Below are 15,472 nucleotides of genomic sequence, written 5' to 3'. Positions count from 1 at the left end.
AGGTATTTTGTTATAGAACTTGTTTCTGTCCTAAAATATATTATTATTGGCCATTTAAACTGCCTTTCAGATTCTATTACCTTTAAATTAAAGCCAACGCTGCTTTAAAGGAGAAAAATTCTATCTGTTTTGGCAATATGGAGAAAGGCTATTTTCAAAAAAGACTTTAATGTGAAGAGACTTAATATAGAACCCATTAGAAATGAGGTACAAGCCCTTAAAAACGTTAGAGACTTTTTGTTGTTCAAAATGGAAGTTCCACCCAGGCTTAGCTGAGTTTATAGCCCAAGTGAATATTTATATATGAATTTATAAATCTTAGAACCAGAGTTTCACGGAAATGTTAACAGGCCCTGAGGTATAGCTGAACTTGTTTTCAGGTAGCCTTATAATTTCCAGTGTGTGTATATGCTTAAAGACTACAACACAAAAGACTTCTCTAATGCTGTAATTCTGTAGTTTTATTAGACTGAGTTATAGTATTGGAGAATATTCAGAAATTGCAGCTTAAATGAGAAAACGTGAATGGTGTTACTTGTATAAAATACTACTGCAATAGTTCTTTTATTAATTTTTAATGTTCAGCACCCTCTGTGACCTCCTTTATTCTCTTGCTGTCAACATGGCAGGCTGGAAAAATTGAAATGGGCTGACAGAAAACATAGTGCACGTTGCAGCCCAACTCTGGAGTCTCTTGACTCTCTTTCTGCTGCACAGGCTAACGTGGCCCACGTTATTCTGCATTGCAATAATATTTAAGGCTCTGTTTGATAGCGCCTGATAAAAGAGAGTTGTGTCTGGACCTTGAGCAGGTGCTTCTCGTCAGCTTTCCTCTTTCTGACATTGTGAGGATGGGAATGGCATTCAATTAAGAGCAGAATATAATGTTTTAAAAATCGTGGCTCATAGACACACTTCATGCTCTCGAAATATAACACCTCAGCATGGATAGTGCTTTATTTGTGTCCATCCAGCCTCTTCCAAAAGCATATTTTGGTCTGATTCAGCAATGCTTTTCTTGAACAGTGGGACACTGCTATATTATGTATATTTACCACTGTCTCTATCACCAAGGAGACTAATCCCCATACCAGTACAGTCAAGAACCTTACAGCATTGTCTTTGCGAGACCAAGTTCATGTTGTCACAGCAACAGAGTGCGCAGGGCAAAGATACCAAACGACACGTTGGGATTAAAACTTCTGTTTCTGTTTTAAATGCAAATGTTTGATGATGAGAAAAGATACGCAAAGGTGTGAGGTCTGAAATATCTTCTTGGCTGATGCCATAAAGGCAGTTTTGATAATTTGTTTGGGACAGGTGTGAAAGCAAGATTTTTTGAAGGAGGTAGGTTTCAAAGTTCTAGGAAAAGTGGAAACAAATTCTGACTATGAAAAAGATATTATAATCAGGGGGCTAATGTTTTGCTTGTAGATGGCCCCGGTATTAGCCCTTACTCATAAGTGACAAGACATTTGTGACAATGGGAAATTCTGAGGAAAGCACAGACCACAAGAGAATAGAATTCACACACAACCCTATCTTGGTATCCTTTCATTTTTTGCAGTCAGTCATTTGAGCCTTCATGCTCAATATGCTCCATCTGTCACAACTATCAGGAATTTTGACCAGCAATGAGTTCTAAGGATTTGGAATTGTAAAAGACACAATATACTTGCTTGCAACATGGTCTCTTATTTTTTAGCAACCTTCAAGGAAGCAAAATGCAAGGAGAGGACAACACCTACCAGATACTCCTCCATATGTAGTCCGCTTCTCAATGCCCACTGCTGGCCAAGGTGTGCCATCAGCTTTTAATCCCATTAGACCTGAGACAGTGTTGGTAGCTGTAACGCCATCTGCGCCACCTATGAAAATCACTTCATCATTTACTTGCAGTTTTTAAAGGGAAAATGGTCCAAAGACCCACACGACCCAAGAAAATGAACACTCTTTATCTTGAGAACATTTCCTCCCCTCAAATGACTTTACTAATTTCACTCCTACCATTATGCTTAAAATGCTAGACATAAAAAATTTAATTTCCATCAATTCATTTTTCCATTTATTATACAGATTATAGATGCCACATGTTTTGTATTCAGTGTTATTTCCCAGGTAGTTTACAATACCTTTGCAAACCAAGATGCAATTTCCATTGGATAGGGCATGGCATATATGATTTATAAAATCATCCACTGGCTGCATGATTTATGTGTTCAATAGATATTTATTGGACATATGTTTAAGCCAGCACACTGGGCCCTATCAAATATAAAGGAAACTCACAAGAAGTTTCATATTGTGGAAGCCGGTATCTTTTTGTTTTGTATTTCACTGAAGGTTCAAATGCTACTGCTGTATTGTTACATTACAAGGTCATTTATTTTGGAGCAATTTGCTGTGATCATGGTTTTGTTTCATAATTCTTTGTGTGTGAAGTAGGTGTTTACCAAGAAAGATTATAAATGTTGTTTTCCCTGGTCAAAGTTTGGAGTCCAGGTGTGAACTCACTACTTTTGTGAGATCAAGTGCTTAATTTAGCACTTTTCTTTAACTCTTAAACCAAGATATACACATCTATTTGTGGATGAAGATATACTTTAATATGGCTACATACTTCAGGTCCACACTTCCATAACTAGACAACTGATGCAAGTCTAGTTTCTTACCTTCCTTTGCAGCTCTTGCGATGCTTACGATATCAGTGACATTTGGGGTCAACTTGGCAAAAAAAGGAATCTGAACAGCTTGCCTCACCCAGCGACAGATGTTCCGTACCAGCTCTGGATCCTGTTCAAATAGGTCAGTTAAATATAGAACATAATTAAAGAATTGTGATCAAAATGTGTACTGGAACAACAGCAAAGCTGGATATGTGCAAGACAAATACAACTTGACAATGAGCTACATGATATATTTCTCAATTCCGCCTCAGTATTACACCTAGACTCATTAGGGAACTAAGGTTAACACACTTCCAGTGAACTGCAAATTCATCACATAAAGGTTAAATTCCTCAAGGGAGCCTTTGGAAAATAAAATTACAAAGAGCCAAATGGAAGAAAGTGTTTTCCACTACCAGTTAAATAATACCAGGAGTAAAACATAAACTCCTGGTGGTAATTTTGGTAAATATTACAGAATTTCCAGTGTATTCATTGGCTTAAGCCTTACAAAAAATACTTAAGCTGCTGATTCCTGGGTGAATGATATTATACCTGAAGCCTGTTTTTTTCGTTATTAGAAGACTTAGTGTTGATGAAGTATATTCAAAGGAAAAGCTTTGACTTCCTAATCAGTCTAATTGTGATATATAGTATATGCTAATATGGAATAATCCAGCCTGGGATTATACATTAGCTGATCAGTAATTTAGTTTACTTTTGTAAATGTTACCAAGATCTGTGAAGCACTTTTCAACATTCATCTACTTGAAAGAATTGATCAAAATGACAAAAATGAAATAAAATATCAAATGCTCATTTTTAAAAGCAAGGAATAGACATTTTCCTGTGCCTGTTTCCTGTGATTTTTTTCAGGCTTCTATTTTCTCATGGGACAAGTATCATTTAGAGGGCAATCACCTATCCTTTCCATTGAAAATAACTTAGCTGTAGCAATGTTCTTTGATTTCAACACATACAATGGTCCTTTTTTTTATTACTTTTAGTGCAAAATTTATTCTGACAGGTACTGATAATGCACTTTGATAAATTACCTTAAAATATGCAATAGCAGTTCATTATTGAACTTGGTAATATTATCTTAGCAAGTTAAAATGTTTTTTGAATAAAAGAAAACCCCAGAAAAATATAGACATATATTTAAACTATGAAACAGCAGGCAAGTATATCATTTGTAATTAATATTTTTATATGTAAGAAAGTTGCTCTTTGCATTTTAACCTTTCAAATTCTTTTAAGATGAGATTTCTAATGTTATAACCTTTAGAAAGAACCTTTTCACTTACGTTTAATGTGTCTTGATCTGTCATCTTGTATTACTCTAAAAGTTATGCGTTTATGTGCTAAGATACAGCAATGAGGTAATTTCTGTTGATTGTTACTGTCTCTATTCAGCAAAACTCATAATTTTAACAAAAAAATCTTTGATTCAGTTTGTTCTCTTTTCAGAACAGTAATTTCTTCATTAGGCATAAATATTAAAAAAGCACTATATGGAATGCTCTACAGGGCATACTGTGCATTATGAATAGTAAAATCTGGAGACTTAGCTGTACAAATTCTAACTCATGAAAATGGAGATCTGCCCCTGCCCATGCAATGTTCATGAAATATTTATAACCGCTGCATTGGCATTATGAAGGCAGTTGCATCTTTGTGACTTTCATTTTTAAGTTATGAATTTCCATGGGACTTAGCCTAGAAATGACAGTAACTCTAGATGATATGAATTGCATGTCCTTTGTGAAAGCTCTCTTTAAGATAGAATTTGACAATAATTTAAAGATCACTTGAATTGCATAATACATGGAAGGTAGCCTGATAAGAATTACCGAGACAAATATAAAATATTATTTGGTTCCAATAGAGTAAGCACTAATAATCTGATATAGGTTTCTAAGTGGCTTTCGATACTATTGACCACCATGTCTTAATAATTTACTCTGAACGTTTATCACATTTTTTTTTTCTGTTCATTCTCACCAGTTGAATATTTTAAGTGAATGAATGCCTTTTACACCTGTTTAGCAATTTGGAATTTATTCAAAGTTTTTTGGATTTTGTAAAAAAAAAAAAAGTCTCTTGGTACCATTATTTACTTGAATCATCTGTCTCTATTTTGAGATACCATAATTTGACCATCCTATACTTTTTTTTTAAAGATTTTATTTATTTTTCTCATGAAAGACACACACACAGAGAGAGAGAGAGAGAGGCAGAGACAGAAGCAGAGGGAGAAGCAGGCTCTATACAAGGAGCCTAATGTGGGACTCTATTCTGGGACCCGAGCCAAAGTCAGATGCTCAACTGCTGAGCCAGCCAGGCATCCCAACCATCCTATACTTCTATGAGTTAAGATTCCTGGTATTCAGGTAATAGTTTTCCTCATCATCATACTCAGCTAAGACACTTGCTAACTAATCTTCATACCCAGATGAAACAAAGTTTGATTACCTGGGAATTTTAAGAACAATTTCTGACTAATATTATTGTAAAAATTAATGACTGTTCTATAAATGGCAAAGTTTTGCTTGACAGACATAATAGCGAATATTCCAATACAACTAGAAATGTGGTGAGGCTAATAACATGATAAAATGAATCTGTCTACTTTGGGAAATTAAGGGGCACACTATTAACTATTCACACTTTCCTGGTTTCCTTACACTTTTGATATTAATGTTTGAGATCTTAAAAACAATTAATGGTGTTTCTGCAACTTAACCTTCTCAATTTTCTAGTGATAGCATCAGATGGTATCACTCATTAGAGCCAGTTTTTAAAATCTTGTTGAAATGAATACATTTTAGATAAATTCTAATGCCCTCCCCCCCAATCTTCAGGACAGAAAATACACAAAGGTATGTTATTAATGACAAATTGAGAATTTAACATTATCCATCCCAACAAATAGTAAATGAAACCAAACAGTTTTGGACTGCTTTTCTATTTCTAGGCACAAAACATTATTGATTCTCAAAAGCAGTTGTGTCAATGAAAGGAAAATAAATAAAAACTCAGGATATTTTCAAATGATTTCTTTATATAATCACCAAAATATAGACGATGCCTAGGTTTAAGAAAAACCTGAGCATATTAAAAAAATTTTTTTTGAGATTTTTTTTGTGAGAGGTTGACACAGAGAAAAAATGAGCAGAAGGGGTAGGGGCAGAGGGAAAGTAGACTCCCCACGCAGGGAGCCCAAAACAGGGCTTTATCCCAGGACCCTGAGATCATGACCTGGGCTGAAAGCAGACACTAAACTGACTGAGCCACCAGGTGCCCCAAAACCTGAGCATATTTTATCATAGACAATATCTAAAAGCATGAAATCCAAGACTTCCTTACAAATCTGGGATATTTCTGAAGAAAAAGAGTAGATAATGATGGGGGAAAAACAGCTTAACTAGACTTTTAAAGTGTTTAAGCTATAAAAAGTCTACCTAGATATTCAAGTCTTTATTGACTTTTCCTACAGGTATTAATAATGCCTATCCCTGACCATGATTTGCAATCCCTCACACAGCAATTGTGTGTATGTAGGTGTGTATACTTTTTTTAACACTTGTTAACCTTTTTTGTTATTCATGTGATCACCAAAAAAAGCTCTGAGACAACAGAATGATTTTTTCCGTGATGGAGGTGTATGAAAAAATAAGCAAGAAATCCCTGAAGCCCTTAAAGGAGTGATGGGCCTGGGAAAGCACATGGTGGTCTTGAGGGTTCTGCACTGAGGTGAAGGTACCAGACCAGACCTGTGAAGTGCTGACAAGAGAATGAAAGACCACAATTTTGGTCTTTGACAACTTTAATAGCGAGCCTCGGGGATCCCTGGGTGGCTCAGCGGTTTATCACCTGCCTTTGGCCCAGGGCGTGATCCTGGAGTCCTGAGATCGAGTCCCATGTCGGGCTTCCTGCATGGAGCCTGCTTCTCCCTCTGCCTGTGTCTCTGCCTCTCTCTCTCTGTCTCTCATGAATAAATAAAAAAATCTTTTAAAAAAAATAGTGAGCCTCCCTGTATCTGCCTGCAATTAATATACTCTGGAACAGATCTCTATGAAAACCAAACATCAACAACAACCAAAACTAGAAGTTGTAGCTCTGAGTAGATTGTTTGCTGCAGTAGTTTCCACCTTCCAAATTGTTTTTAAAGCTTTATTTTCTATCTGGGCCATAAGATAACAATTTCTAACTCTAGTAAATTTAAAGCTTAATTTTTTTTTTTAAAGCTTACTTTTCTATTTGGACTGTAAGATAATTTTTAATCTAGTAACTAGTATGTCTCCAGTTACATATTAAAGGGGTTCTATAAATGATATACCCTGCTGAGTCTGAGACCCCTAAGATGACCTCTCCATTGTAGGACAGGCATTTCCACCAATTTCCTAGGGCATCAAATCTCATTGGTTTCATGCCCTGTACAAAAGAACAAGCATTAGAGAATGAGACTGTGCGAATTTCTTGATAAGCTAAATTACAAGTGAAATTTTTGACTTTAAGAAACATTTCTCTCCAATTTACCTAGTAATTTTCACTCTGTACAATTCTTTTCAAAATGGCTTTCTTAGAAGGTGGCATTTCAGTGAATCTACTGAAAATTTTTACCAGTTATAAATGTTTTCCACTGAGGAACTTCTAACTCTTAATTCACATGAATGCCAGGAAGTAGCTAGCATTTTTATTATGTCCACTTCTCTGACAGAGAACTAAGGCCCAGAAGATCAATCAGAGTACCTATTTCACCTTCTTAATTTTCTTTCCCATTATCATGTCCTAAACCATCATCTTCTTTAGTAAAATTGCTCCCTAAAGTGAAATTCAGTCATCAATTGTAAACCAGAACTATAAAAGGCTTTTACTTCATTTATACTTGTAAGACTAAATGTAGCTTCAGACTAATAGGCAAACGTGATGTATTTATCCTTCTATGTCAATAAAATAGAATAGAAAGAGTTGACTACTCAAGGTAGAATTATTAGTAAATGCAGATTGTACATTAGAATGGGAATGTTTTAAATTAACTTAACATTTAGGTTGTGTTCTTTTTAAATTGGTTTTTCAGACTTAAGGATTCTAACAATGACACAGTCACCTTGGAAAATCAGTTGGTAGCTTCCTAAAAAGGTAAACATTCACATGCCAATCCACCCACAAATCTCACTTTTTATTATACATCCAAGAGACATGAAAACATATATCCACACAAAGACTTGCATGTGAGCGTTCATAGCAACTCTTTCAGAAAAGCTGCAGATTGGAAATGACCCAAATATTCATTAATCTAAATGAATAAACAAATAGTAACATATCTACACAATGGAATATTATTTGGTGATAAAAAGCAATGAATCTACTGGATCTTACGCCAACATGGGATTAATAAAAAAAATTATGTTCAGTTAAAGAAGTACACACGAGTTTAAATGCTGTATGTTAACATTTCTATGAAATCCGACACACACACAACCTCTGCTAATAGAAAGCAGAGCAATAGTTGCTGAGATTAGGGTTGGGGCATCAGGGAGGGATTAAGTGGGAAGAGGCATACGAGATGTTTTGAGTGTAATGAAAACATTCTAGAACTGGACTGTAGTAATGTTTACACAGGTGTAGACATCTAACGAAATACATGGAACCCTACACCTAAATGTGTTCTTACTATTAAATTATACAGCCACAAATTTCTTGTAAAATATATTTTTAAAAATTGTAAGGGTATTTAAATATAAATTAAAAAATGAAAGCTGGTGGCATTATGGGCAATGTGGGTTCTATTTTTTCAATAAATATTCCTTGAGCACCAGGTATGGAACTCTTTTGTGCTACAGACTGAGTGGAACAAGGAAGGCAGAGTCTACTAGAATATAGAAGGCAGACACATGAATGAAATCCATGTTGGATGCTAAGTATAAAAAAGGAGATCTTAATAATGCTCTCTCAGATTATTTCAGAGCACGTAGCACAGGATTTGGCACATAGTAGGCTCTAAAAAATATTGTTGAAGAGTTCACATTGCATAAATTGACACTGCCTTTCTTATTCAATTTTCTTAGCAAAAATAGAATATAAAATTATTGGATCGAGGACAACCTAATAAATAACTATTTTAGGCATTATGCCTTATGTTAGACAATGGTGTTTTAAGAATATATAGTATACTATCCCTATTCTTAAAAACAAAACAAACTTCATAACCAAGGAGGATAATACATATAACAAACATATATAATGTGAATATAAAATGTTGTAAGTATATATACATGCAATGTATATGTGTATAAAATATTTTATATGTTATATTCTTTCTTCTCCATGTCCCTTGTACCTTAAGTTGAAGAAGACATGGAACCACTTGTGTGTTCTCTCCTCCCCAAGGCACTACAGCTTTCTCTATTCCATTTCTCACTTCAAGTTTCTCTTTCTTCTTGTCTCTTTGCCCCAAATGTCCTTCACCTCTTGTCCCTTGAATGAACACTCAAGGCAGCCTCTGTGACCAATCCTCCCATCCTACCTAAGCACAGGATGGATGAGTAAATGACTGCCTTTTAAATACTTCCATAACATTTCCTTATTTCTTCATTTATCACAATTTTTAATCATCACTCACTTATGGTTTCTTTTTCCTCTCGACTAGACTATTAATCTTTTAAGGGATGTAGCCTACCCTGTATCCTGATCCTCTGGCACAGAGTCTGAGATACTAAAAATTATAAATACTGTGTTGAACTTAAAAAAATGAAGAACTCCTAGATATATATAGCTTTCCACAATGACTAAGAAAACATTTGCCTTTTCTCTTCCACGGTGCCAGAACAAGACGGAGATATTAGTAGTTCTTCCCCCATGAGCTGGTGGAGTTTGAAAAGTCTTCTGATGCTCCCTCTTGTGAGTTAAAGTGTTTTAGAGGGCAACTGTCCCCTCCTGTGGCCTGGAAATTCATGAAGACCTCCCTGAGGTTCCAGGCTGCCCAAGGTCTCTTCCTCTCTGAATCCTTAGGGTATTGAGGCTTCTCTAGAATTTGCACCCCTAACCCTACCTCAGTTCCCAGTCCTTGGTCCTTGGAGCCTGGTGGGAGAATCAGTTCATATTTTTGTCAGCTAAAGGGAACTTATATTCTTTTTCTATCCCTTTAAAAAACATTTCCTGTGACATAGTTTATGCTGTTTTTCCTCCCTTCACACAGCATTTCCTTGGTGTATCATTCCTCTGACATTCCTAGTGTCAGAGTTCCTATTGCCACACACTGAGTCTCAAAAAACATTTTTAACAAATGGATAAGGATTGCCATGCAATGTTTAGACAATTCTTGGTGGCTAGATATTCTTTGAGTCATTCTTCTTCTTTTTTTTTTTGGAGTCATTCTTCTTTTTTTTTTTTTTTAAATTTATGATAGTCACAGAGAGAAAGAGAGAGGCAGAGACACAGGCAGAGGGAGAAGCAGGCTCCATGCACCGGGAGCCCGACGTGGGATTCGATCCTGGGTCTCCAGGATCGCGCCCTGGGCCAAAGGCAGGCGCTAAACCGCTGCGCCACCCAGGGATCCCTGGAGTCATTCTTCTTATTCTCTTTGAGACTCCCTGATTCTCTAGCTACCTCTCCACCAGCTCACTTCATTACTCCCAATTGGCAGTGCTAATGGTGGAGGTCAGTTCTTGAAACTTTTCAAATTTCAAATCTTCCCCTCCACAATTTTCCCCCAATGGAATCAGATTCAGATTTCCTTGGATTATCTTGATCCTACTAGCTAATCCAAACTAGAAATCCACTGTCTTATCTGACAGGGTAATGAGGTAATGAGGTTGGATAAGATATACTTGCCCCAAAAAACCAGTCAATGAACATCTCTTGCTCAGCTCTACGTACTAGCAGTGAGTGTCATAGGGAGATTCTCCCTCACAGCACTATTGCTGTCTTCTTGTATAAATGTCTGTGTCTCTATTTCAGGAATCCCTATTATACCAAGGAAAGAAGGAAGAGGAGGAGATGAAGGGAGGCAAGGGGGAGGGGAATGAGAAGAAGAAGCAGCTGAGCTCAGATTAAGTTAAGGATTAACTTTTTGAGTTCTTAAATAATCATGTAACCTTTCGCCAAAACTGAAGTGTGGATATGCTCAGGTGACTTAACTAGAATCTGAAGTGTTCTTACCAAAACCATGCAGAAGTAGGCAATTGTGACAGACACAGACATGCACTACTCAGATCCTCCTTCAGGAAAAGACTCAAGCCCTGTCACAACAGTGTGGTGAGCTGACCTCCTCTAAGTGCTGACACCTGGTCAGCCTCAGTTTTTAAGAGAGGTCAGGCTCCTCTTGGGGAGTCCCTCACCAATGACAGCAAAGTTGTGGTACAAGAGCTCAGCCAATTCTATCAAAAGCAAGATTCCTCTAATGGCAATCTTTGCTCTTAAGCCTCCATTAGACTGGCAACGATTTTTCTCATGTCTTCATCAGGATCTCTTTGCTCTCCTTGCCCAGTCCTACTTCCTCCCCTTTCCTTTCACAAGCATTGTTCCTCTATTAACCTTCTGTACTTCGGACTCTATGTCTGATTCCTAGAGGCCTCAACTGATATAGCAATTCCCTACTTGGATTTGGAAATCTCCCTGTGATAGGATTAGGCTATATTCCAAGGAAGTGAGGGAAGAAAAATAAATTGCCCAAATACTCAGGGTATCTCATTGAGAGAAAAGCAAGAAAGTTAAGCTGAATCCAAACAAATCTCTGAACTCCAATTTTCCTGGAAGGTTCTTGAAAGAGTCAGGCCTAGTCCAGCCAACAATGGCCAAGAAACAGGTATAATTTTTTGCCCTAGAAAAAGACTGCTTTAAGGGACACAGCAGAGAACAATGATGGGTGTCTTCTGTCTATAGACAGTTCAGAATATTCTTAAAGAGTTTAAACATCTACTTTCAGAACCTGCTGAAAGAGTCACCACTGTGATGTGGACCACTGAAAATGATTGTGCAGAAGTCCATGGATAAAAAAAAAATTATACCTTTGTGTCTGAAAGTCAGGTCTACTCAGCAAGGGAGTATGGCCAGGGAAATCAGTGTGTATAATCCCTACACAGTACCATGTCTCTTGTTGCTAAAGCCAATTAGTGACAACCTCCTTAATAACAACATGAAAGTGTCATCTGGAAATTTCTTCCAGGTTTGTTGAATCTCTAATACTCTATTCTAAAGTATGCTTATGCTTTCATAATCCATCCTGTTTGCCTGAATTCTTGTATTTCTGTTTTTTATTTCCCTTTGCCCACTTCATTCTGGATTAGTCCAATCTGAGTTTTGACACCTGCCTAAATTGACCTGCAGTTGTCCTGTTTGCATCCAGACTTGATCCATGACTTGCTGATTCATGAAGAAGCTTCCCAATGATTTTTCTTTGTTTCTGCTGGACATTTCCATTTCTTTTTCCTTTGTCTTAGTATGTATTTTATTCTTCCCCTCCCAATTCAAGATCAACACAGACTCAATACATCTATCTTTATAGGCAAAAAAATGCTATTTGAGAACCATACATTGGACATAGTACAAAGAAATTAAGATACTTTAAAATCGTCTTTATTAAATATTATTTACTACTACTCCTTAAAATATTTTTGAAAATAGATTATTCTTTTTAGAATTATTTCTATTAAGCTCCCCCACAAAAGGCCTTGATCTTTTCTTATATCTGAGTGGCTATTTATCTGTGAATTCAAAGGCTAGTATTATCCATCATTGCTCATAGTTTGTTTACTAATGAGGTTATATAGTGTAACGTGGAAAATCTTAATATATGGAGAAATAGGCTATGCACATGCTTTGCTGATACCACCAGTAGGGGTTCAAAATTGTGGACCAGCTGAACCAAACTGAAACTCAGCAGGCTTCCCAATCACTGCTCAGAACACACTAAAAAGACTTCAGTGGGTAATGAAGTGCAAGCAGTTGCTTCCACCACTGTGTATGGATTCATTTTAGATAAGGGCGAGTGAGTATTTAACTATATAACAAGGAGTTTTTATTCTTTGCAAACTTCAGACAGCTTGTCATTTGTTTTCTTAATGCAAAGCATTAGTGTAAACAGTGTAACAATGGATATTTTATACATCTGTTGGTCTATGCACTCAGCCTATGTTTTCCAGTGCCAGAGTTGGAAAACAACCACAAGCACATAACCTCACTATCTTTATAATCCCATATTGGTGTGAATGATTAACTGACACAGGGAGGAGGCTACTGTAAAACAGCCTTCTGCCCTGAAGCACCCACAATGCTGATACATTTAGGATGAAGAGAGTCTAGGGAAGTCATGTTTCTGTCCTGGGAACTTTATGAAATCTAAGCAAGAAGGAATTACTGCTGAGGCAATTTTAAATAATGTAGCGGAGAAAACCTCAATCCCTTGGCAATGAATGGTTTCAGCTAAGGGGAACTCATCCATAACAAGTTGGTACAGTTCCTTAAGGGATTTCTTCCTACGGCTGCTGTAAGAGCTAGAAAGAAATATCTAGGCCTTTGTTTGTTTTGCCAGCTCTGTGGACTGATTTCCCTTTTTGAGCTGAAAAGGATTTGGAGATACTAAAAGTAGGGTGACTTTATTGAAAAGTCTTTGTGTGAAAATATGGGATGGGGAAGATATTAAACATGACCTTTTGCAAGTGTGATATTTATAAATTCTTGATATAAAATTCAGGGATACTAGATTTCCCCCCAAATTTTGAGCAATCTGAATCTAACTTAATCATTACCAATTTATTTATAAGAGTACATGGTTTATAAGAGTATATATCATAAGGTGTGTGTGTGTGTGTGTGTGTGTGTGTGTGTGTGTGTGTTTATAAGGAGGGGTTCTCTATTTTAATGTTTTTCTGGTATTGAAAAAAGGAACCATGATGAGGTAACTAACCCCCATTGTCAGAGAGTTATAACAAATGTACATGGAGATGTCAGAAAGTAAATGAAGTGTTTGGGTAAAGGAAGAGCCAGTCTTCTAGGGTCTGGGATGCCTTTCATCATCTTGTAGCAAACACAGCAGCTCTGGTGACTCAGAGAAGCCAATGACAAAGAGCAGCTCTTAATTTCTTGTTGTTTCCTTTAGAATTGCTTTAAGGCTTAGAAACTCTTTGGTACTAATAAATCTGCTCTTACTTCTCAGCATGTTTCCATTTCTACTTATTTTTTTTTAAGTTTTATTTATTTTAGAGAGAAAGAGAGAGAGAGAGAGAGAGAGAGAGAGAGAGAGAGAGAAAGCATGCAGGTGAGTATGGGGAGGAGCAGATGGAGTGACTACCCAAGCAGACTCCTCACTGAGCTTGGAGCCATTGTGGGGTTTAGTCCCACGACCAGATACCGTGACCTGAGCTGAAATCAAGAGTGGGAGGCTTAACTGACTGAGCCACCCAGGTGCCCCTCCATTTCTACTCCTCATCACTTTCTCCTTTTTTATATATTACTTTTTTGTTTTCCAATTCAATTTATCTAACATCTACTACAGAATCTATATGTTTCAAAATCAAGCCCACAGAGAAGAAGCAATACAAACAGAATAATTCTTTATTTTATTATTCAGACCGTTTCTATTTTGTGAGAAATTCCCACATATGAAATATTGGAGGGACATGGAAACTATCCTCACTATGTAGTCCATTGAAGAGACAGTTTTCCTCTCTTTACTCTCTGGCAACCAAAAAGTAATTCAATGATCTGGGTGTGGCCAACTGAAGCTCCAGCCAAAAATTTTAATCTGGCAATCAGAAAAGGGGTTCCAGTTTATTTGTGGTTGTGTATGGTATGGGTCTCCTGACAGTATCCTACAATGGGAGTTATCAGCACTAGTAGAGAGACTGGACAATTCTAGTTCCCCATTCTCTGCACCCTTTTGGTTTAAGCCCCTTTTCGAAGCCTACTGTTTCTGCCTTCCCTGATTATGTAAGACATCTTATATCTTCCTGATAAATCATCTTTTCACTTTTAATAGCCAGTATGTTTTTGTTGCCTGCAATTAAGACTGTTAAATTACCCAGTTAGCCACTATCTACTATAGAGTGACCTTATCACCTGACTTATAGCAACATACTTCCTGACAGCTGCTGACCTCTTTATATTTAGCCTCGGTGGCCCTCCCCCCCCCCCTTTTTTTTTGGTCAAGATACATCGAATCCAAGGAATGGTGGTCAAGGTAGCCAGAACACATTCTTTTGTGGAAACTTGTATACATTATGCTGCCTCTGGCCACTTTCCTTTAGAAAGATCTGACAGGCTCTTAACATGTTTAGTAGGAAAATGCCAATTTTTATTTAGCACCTAATCATTAATCAGAAACTTTCCATGAAATGTGGGAATCATAAAAGAGTAAGGCATCAACTTTGTCCTCAAAGAACTTACAATCAAGTTATAACCACTTAGGGCACTAAAATTTGTCAGGTTCAATAGAATATATAAATGGCTTTGGGATTACAATATGTCTCTATTCCTCTATAAATCATTTAGCATTTGAATGTGTCACAATGAGCAAGCTCTCATATAATTCAAGAGACCCTTGCAGAAAGAAGTAATATATATCACCCAGATCTAGGAAAGCTTGATTTGAAATGTATTAAGAGTAGAGATGATTTCTTAAAAGATGGTATGTAAACAGAGAATGGTAATATAGCCCATAAGGAAAAATATCTTGAGGCACTGAAATTAAATTAAAATATGATCTCCCTTTCACTCTGAATACCTGCATGATTACCAATTCGACAAGGATCTTTCATTTATCCCAACTCAACTTCACAAAAGTGCCTGAAGCCTACACTGTT

The 15,472-nt window shown here is 36.8% G+C and overlaps 1 protein-coding gene across 4 annotated transcripts in view; it reads right to left on the bottom strand.

The window, feature by feature from the left end:
- Positions 1–15,472, bottom strand: part of DPYD (dihydropyrimidine dehydrogenase) — a 796,351-nt gene that overhangs the window by 209,860 nt on the left and 571,019 nt on the right. For all 4 annotated transcript variants that reach the window (XM_025417538.3, XM_035718273.2, XM_049111637.1 and 1 more), the window contains 2 exons: positions 2,673–2,793; positions 1,749–1,868 (listed from right to left, as the gene is read on the bottom strand). In XM_025417538.3, coding sequence (XP_025273323.1) covers positions 1,749–1,868; positions 2,673–2,793 — 241 coding nt within the window. The remainder of the gene's footprint in view (positions 1–1,748; positions 1,869–2,672; positions 2,794–15,472) is intronic.

The sequence above is a fragment of the Canis lupus genome, chromosome 6 (assembly GCF_003254725.2).
Source record: "Canis lupus dingo isolate Sandy chromosome 6, ASM325472v2, whole genome shotgun sequence".
NCBI lineage: Eukaryota > Metazoa > Chordata > Mammalia > Carnivora > Canidae > Canis > Canis lupus.
The sequence above is the reverse complement of the archived record's forward strand: the minus strand, read 5'-3'. Positions and strand labels throughout refer to the sequence as shown.